The sequence below is a fragment of the Cryptomeria japonica genome, chromosome 3 (genome assembly GCF_030272615.1).
Source record: "Cryptomeria japonica chromosome 3, Sugi_1.0, whole genome shotgun sequence".
Classification (NCBI taxonomy): domain Eukaryota; kingdom Viridiplantae; phylum Streptophyta; class Pinopsida; order Cupressales; family Cupressaceae; genus Cryptomeria; species Cryptomeria japonica.
In genome coordinates this window covers 65,499,168-65,506,132 of record NC_081407.1, presented here as the reverse complement: position 1 = coordinate 65,506,132, position 6,965 = coordinate 65,499,168, and the positions used below count along the sequence as shown (strand labels likewise).

General features: G+C 36.0%; 1 protein-coding gene across 1 annotated transcript in view; it reads left to right on the top strand.

Moving 5' to 3' along the window:
- The first annotated feature begins 1,068 nt into the window (after positions 1 to 1,068).
- Positions 1,069 to 6,965, top strand: part of LOC131032552 (CSC1-like protein HYP1) — a 326,093-nt gene continuing 320,196 nt past the window's right edge. Inside the window, exon 1 of the mRNA XM_057963567.2 lies at positions 1,069 to 1,838. Within this exon, the coding sequence (XP_057819550.2) occupies positions 1,564 to 1,838 (275 nt within the window). The 5' untranslated portion in view covers positions 1,069 to 1,563. The remainder of the gene's footprint in view (positions 1,839 to 6,965) is intronic.

Sequence of the window (6,965 nt, the reverse complement as noted above, 5' to 3'; positions counted from 1 at the left end):
AGCAGGAAAAGGTGATCCACCAATTCCATACAATAACCACAGAAAACACAAGGGAAAATTGTTGTAATCCCAAGCCTATCCAATCGCATTCCAGTAAGGATTTTATCTTGGACTGCCAACCAAGCAAAAGCCCCTGCTTTTGGAAGACAAGCAGGATGCCAGAAAAGCTTAGTAGGCCAACAAAAAGGCATAGGGGCCTGAACCAAAGAATTGTACCCCTCTTTTACCGAATAGGAGCCTGAAGCACTTTTAACCCAAACCAAAGAGTCCTCCTTGTTATGGAAAACTAAAGGTCTCCTATGAAGTTCTTCTACAAAAGCTAAAATAATATCATACTAATAGTTAACTTCATCAAAATAATATTATAATAATAATATAAAGATATGAAAATATAATAATAATAATTAGTCTTAATAGATTTTTTTTTGCTTTGGTGAAGAGTTTAATAGAAATATAAAAATATAAAAAATATAATAATATCTTAATAATAATATAATAATAAATTAATATTAATTATAATATAATAATATAATTATTTTTTAAATGAAATAATAAACAAATATGATAATTAATTGTTCTAATAATCTTATATATAAGTTTAGCCTTATGATATTTATTCTGTTGCTTGTATTGTTGTGACCTTTTATCCTTTTCCAATCTAGTATTTCTCCATTCTGCCTCACGACTTCTTTTGACCTTTTAATTGATTATCATTTTGAACATTACAAGAATAGAAGTGTAACGAAGAAATACTTATAATTGACATGAGAGTAACATATTTCATCTTTAAACTTTTGAGTTAGGAAAGAGAATGCATCGTTGCAGAATATGGCCCCATCAAAAAAGGATTTTGGGACAGGTGTAGAGATATCAATCAAATCAGCAGGGGCATATATCTGATATCTGATAGTTCTAAAGATAGTTATGAAACAAATGGCGGTTGCATGTGGCCGGGGCAATCGCTATTCCAGCGATGAAATTATGTCCGGAAATAAAAAGAATTATTACTTTAATTAAACAAACCATTTCGAATTCTCGAAAAGAGAGAAGAGAACAGGACCGTTAGGTGTGAACCTTCGAAATAAGAAAAGTTGACCCATAATCAAAACTTCAGTGGAATCGCAGAATCTAAACTTTCTTTTAAACCGAAAACCCGTTTCCCAATGTTCTATACTTAACAATACAGTTGCCTGAGTCAAAAGTTCGATACTCGCATCCAAATCGATTATCCAGTTTTCTGAAGTTCATACTGTTTTATGAATCAGTATTTTCGTATCGTGTAATATGCAATGTGCAGTAATTTGTTATAAACTCGATTATAGTTATTAAATAAAAAAGCTTCCTGTTAAATGCCCAATACCCATATTCTAGACTGCACAGAGGTTGCTGCAGCTAAATTTCTTGTCAGGCACTGTACCTGATGTTGGGTAATTTGTTCAGAACTTCACAGTAGCTGCTGAAACTCGTGGGGAAAATGCCCGATGCACAAATAAGCATTCCTCAATTGAGTTTGTTGAATTGAGTTGAGTTTAATTCTATTGAAAGAGAAACAAGAGGGTAAACATGATAGTTTCTGCTCTGCTTACATCCCTAGGGATAAATTTGGGTCTGTGCATTCTACTCTGGTCTTTATACTCTGTATTGAGAAAGCAGCCAGGCAATGTAACTGTGTACGCCCCTCGCATGGTGGCAGAGGAGAGAGCCAAGCGGAGAGGAGCATTAGAGAGATTTGTGCCATCCGCATGGTGGATTGTTAGAGCATGGAGGGCTACTGATGCTGATATCATGGAACGTGCAGGTTTTGATGGCTATGTGTTCATCAGGGTCTTTGTCTTCAGGTAAGTCAGTTCCCAAATTTATTATAATCAGAGTTTCAATTTCGATTTTAATTTTTGGCTAGAGAGTTTCAATCTCTATTTTTTTTTGAGTTGCTTTAAAGCGACAGGGCAGACATATCAGATAGGTATGTAGTATTTGATTCTGAAATAATTGAAAGTCACATCCGATCATATTTCAGAATAACAATTTCATTTACATGGCTATTTTAAAAATATTTTTCCGGTTCATTATTTTTTTGGCTTGGTGAAGGTTGTGTAGGTTTGCATGAGGCTCAGCATTTCAAACCTTCTCACACAAATGCACTGTTATTCTGAAATATTATCATTTCCTCCGATCATATTTCAGAACAATAATTTCTCTTATATCTCTTTATGATGAATCATAGAGTATAACTTGAAACATTGATGGAAAAAAGATATACAGTGAAATTAAGATGATCAAATCACATCTACATGGACTGTGGAAACCTAATGTCTACAAAAATAATTTCGTTTAAATGATTGTTTAAAATAGTTTTTCAGATCTTTTTTTGTCGGGTAAATTTGTGTAGCTTCATACTAGTATTAAGATTTCAAACCTGGTTTGCACTCAAATGTACACATGATTATTTCAAAACTACTTTCATGGATATATGGGTCCGTCTCACTGTATTGAAAGGGAATTGAACCTAAAAGTCAAACCCTACTACCAGAACGCTCCAACTGCTTTAACAACCTTATGGTAGAACTCTCCAAAACTTAGATATTTTTAATGTGTTTATTCCAGTGTTGCATGGAGTTTTGGAAATTGGGAACCGAGCATATAATATATAATTAAAATATGGAATTCAAAGAAACTTGCGAATGGAGACCTTGGATGCACTAGCAAGGTCAGGTTTGAAGCAAAGGCCTTGATTGGCAAGGGTTCTTAAAGGTGTAGATCCACTCTTGGTCGATTTGCACGCATTTGAGATTTCCTTGGTATTCAGCTTGCTTGCGATTGTATCCACCGTTGGGCTGAAGACAATTAGAGGGATGTTCAGTCTTTGATATTCTTGCCCAAGGGCTTCTTTATAACAATTTTCAATCGGGAAGATGGAAGAAATTTTGTCTTTAACAACAGTCCCTAGTGGAGAAGAATGCTTGCCTCTATATTTAAAAATTGTGCGTGACCTTTGACCTGTTTGTCTTGCATTTTTTCTAATTCATCCATCTAAGTTAGAATATACAATTTTCTTTAGGAGTACTAGTCAAACAATGTCTATTACATATTGGAAATGGCCTTGGGCATTTAGTTTCAATCGACCAAGAGATTGGTGATGGTGATTCAAGGACATATGCTTGATTTTGCATGCTCTCCATTCATGTGATCCCTAAAAGCATCACCTTGGAATCTAAGTGTGGAGGATGGATTTAGTAAATGGAGGTTGAATACACCAAACAGTTTTGTTCCTTGTGCAAAAGTTTATCCAATTCAGTGACCAATTGCAAGGGCAACGCTAGCTCCAAGCGGATTTGGAAATGGCAGATTGATTAGATGACAAAAGCTATTTCTTTTATCCCTCAATCAGGTAGGCATCCCCTAACTATGCACTCTAATTGGCTAATGGATGACTTTGCTTCAAAGGCTTGAGAGGTTATGGGCCCTATGGAGATGGCTATTGTTCCCTTTGAAAGGCTTTCTTTTGCTCATGACAAGGAATCTTTGTGTGAGGATGAAGATTTTGACATTTGCATGATTTAGAGAATGAGGTTGATGACACATTAGGCTAAAGATATTAGTTTTCCACAATCCATATTAGCTCTTGTTATTGCTTTTGGTTTAGATTGTGTGTTTATTTGCATCAATGTTTTGGATCACACTCTATGATCCATCATCAAGATCACACTCTCTCATGATTTAGAGAATGAGGTTGATGGCACATTAGGCTAAAGATATTAGTTTTTCACAATTCACATTGGCTCTTGTTATTGCTTCTGGTTTAGATTGCGTGTGTTTATTTGCATCAATGTTTTGGATCACATTCGATGATCTATTTCTTTTCTCCCTCTTTTTAAACCTCATAGATCTGCAACTGTCTTATTATTTTTTTAGCTAATTAAGCTATTCTATCATCGTGATGATGGATCACATAGTGTGATCCAAAATGTTGATGCAAATAAACACACACAATCTAAACCAGAAGCAATAACAAGAGACACATTAGGCATCATTGATCATTGGTGTGTCAACCAATCTACTTCAAGGATTTTAAAGACCAACATTGCTTATGGGAAAAAGCATGGTTATAAGACATAAACAGAGAAGAGGGGAGTGTGCTATGTCTTGAGGCCAGTCTTCCATCAATGTAATAGACGCCCTTGTTTTTTTGTTTCAAGTTGTTTATAGAAATAGACGGAGATGCCGAAAGTGGTATAACAATAGATATATTTGCAGCAATTAAACATCTGAAAAATTCTTCAACTACAATATTTCAAAGCATCCACAACTAACAATAAACTGAAAGTACAATTTATCATCAAAACTAAAGATACCCACATGGTGAAATCTTATTACAATAAAATATCAAACATACCCATTTTCTGGGTACAAATGATATTGAAGAATGATAGAAAACCCAGCAAACTGGATGCCCTAGATTTGGGTATCACCCTTAGAAAATGTCTTAAAATACCACGGTTTGAATATCTTCTGCAAATGCAAGGTTTGGTGCCTCAAAACAGCAAAGGAACCCCCACAAACCCTAGCTGCCAATGCCTCAAACCCTCACGTCCAATTTCCTATTTGTACGGCCAGCTATGGAAGAGGTATGGCCGGCAAATTGAAGTATAAACTGCTCTAAAACCTGCTGCAAACTCTCCCAATCTGTTCTAAACAATATCTCTCAAATCTGTCCTGAATACTCTGTGTATCAAACTGAATTTTTCAATCAACTGTGAAGACCAATGTGGTTCCTAAGTGAAACCACCAATGGATCCTCCAAATTAGATCTTTTACTAACGTAGAGGATGTTCCTTGTAAGGGTTTTTTAAATTTTTCGTCACAAAGCCACATGAGAACAAGTTCAACCAGCCAAATCTATTTGCAAAATATCAAATCCAAGCATATGCAAATGAGATAAAAAATTGTCTTTTATAGACTCCCAAAAGCCCACACCCAGCTAAGAGGTTCACTTTTTAATTTAATTAAAAAACACCTTATATTTCGTAATGTACCTTACCTAATTTGCCTTAGAATCATAATTGCAACAAATTAGGGTTAGGGTTACATCTTACCAAGTAAATATTCCTTTAATAATGAGACCATGGATTGGAATCCAACAATCATAATATAAGAAACATATATATATATATATATATATATATATTCAATCATTACAGTTAGACAAGATCACATCACATTCACGTACTATCAATAATATTATACAAGCATATTAGGGTTTGAAGGAAGCGACATGATGGGTCCATTGGAAGCTATTTTTACACTAAGCTCAAGAGTGGATGTCTGTCAGAGCCCTTTTTGCTTGTTTAGCAACTTGTACTTGCTTTTCCCATCAATGTCTCATCTCCCTAAAGCCAAATGCCATCTTGTGGAGTTGGGGGGAGGTCGTAAGGGGTTCCATGGCTCTTCTATGTAAGTGCCATTTGGTACTAGGAGCCATTATGGTCAACTCTAGGACGACCTACTTACTTAGCCCTCTTATACCCCTTTTGCTTATTAAAATAATATTATATCTATTCTATAATGGTCATCTTAGTTGTTGACTTAGTTGTCCTTTTTAGCTTGTTTAGTGTAACTATTGCTTCTTTTATTAGAATGCAAGTTAGCTTTTAGTTTTAGCTATTTAGTTTTTTAAAGCGTTTTTAGCTTCAGGTTGAAGCTTTAGATTAAGGTTTTGTTCTTTTTAGAACACCGTCTTGTAAACCTCTTTATATACATTGAATATTCGTAAATATAATCATTTGATTATTTATTCAATTATTTTTCATGGTATCAGAGCAAGTTGCTGGGATTTTTTTAGGATCTGGCGAAATTATTTATTTCTAGAAATTTTTTAATCAACTTTTTTATGAAAAAAATTGGAGTTTTTCGGTGAAATTTTTGAAGGTTGCGGATTAGGGTTTTATTGCACCTAGGCTTTTGATCAGATTTTGTGTTGATTGGGGTTGTAATTAGTAAAAATTGTGGATTTTTTTTTTTTTTTTTAGACGGCTTCGTTTTTCTGTAATTCGTGTTTGAGAAACGTGTGAAGATTTGTCTGCTCCTGTTAACAATCGACTGTGCCGACTTTTGCTGGTTTTTTTAATGGCCATTCCTCGTATGGATTTGCTCCCTTCTGAACTCGTACATGCTTCTCCAATCGACGTATGGACTCCTTGTACGGATTTGTATCTTCTTGCCAGCGTATGGGCTTCTTTGGATGCCATGAAACTCTTTGTACGGTTCAACCCGTACAAACTTCTCTTCCCATATGACGTACGGATGAAGTGGTTGTGCCCATACACGTTGTGTCCGTATGCTGGATGGGGGGTATGCCAATGTTGTGTCCGTATGGTGGATGATGTACGATGCTGTTGTGCCCGTACGAATGACCTACTCCTTGCACGACCCCTTCCTTCCTTTCATAGGGTGTATGGAAATAGCCTTGTGGCCAATGTTCCTGCTCTTCGTACGGTGCATGGACTTCTTGCGTAGCATTCTTGTCTTTGCTTAATTTTTCGCTTGATTCCATATTTTTTAACAGTATGCTTGTGTATGATTTGATTTTGTAGTGGAATGATTTCCTTTCGTGCAAGCTCCCTTGTTCATACTGCCTCTATTCTTCCTTCGTGGGATTTTCCCTTCCACTTTCCATCTTCGTACTACCAGATGTATCATCCATAACTTTACATGCTTCCATGGGTTGCTCTTCACCGAGAGTAATAGCTTCAAGGAAATTACATGTTGGCGAAAATACCTCATAGTCTTCCATTTGTCAATGGAGTCCATTCAAGGAACTCGTCTCATCTTTAGAGCAATCTTCCAGTTTGAGCACCCCTTCATCGTTAGGTTCCATGCCTTTCCTCCCTTCGTCCATACCTAGCTCTCCATCCTCAGACTTTGAGTCAGAGGATGCCATTTACTCATCGCCTGATTCCTCAGGTCAA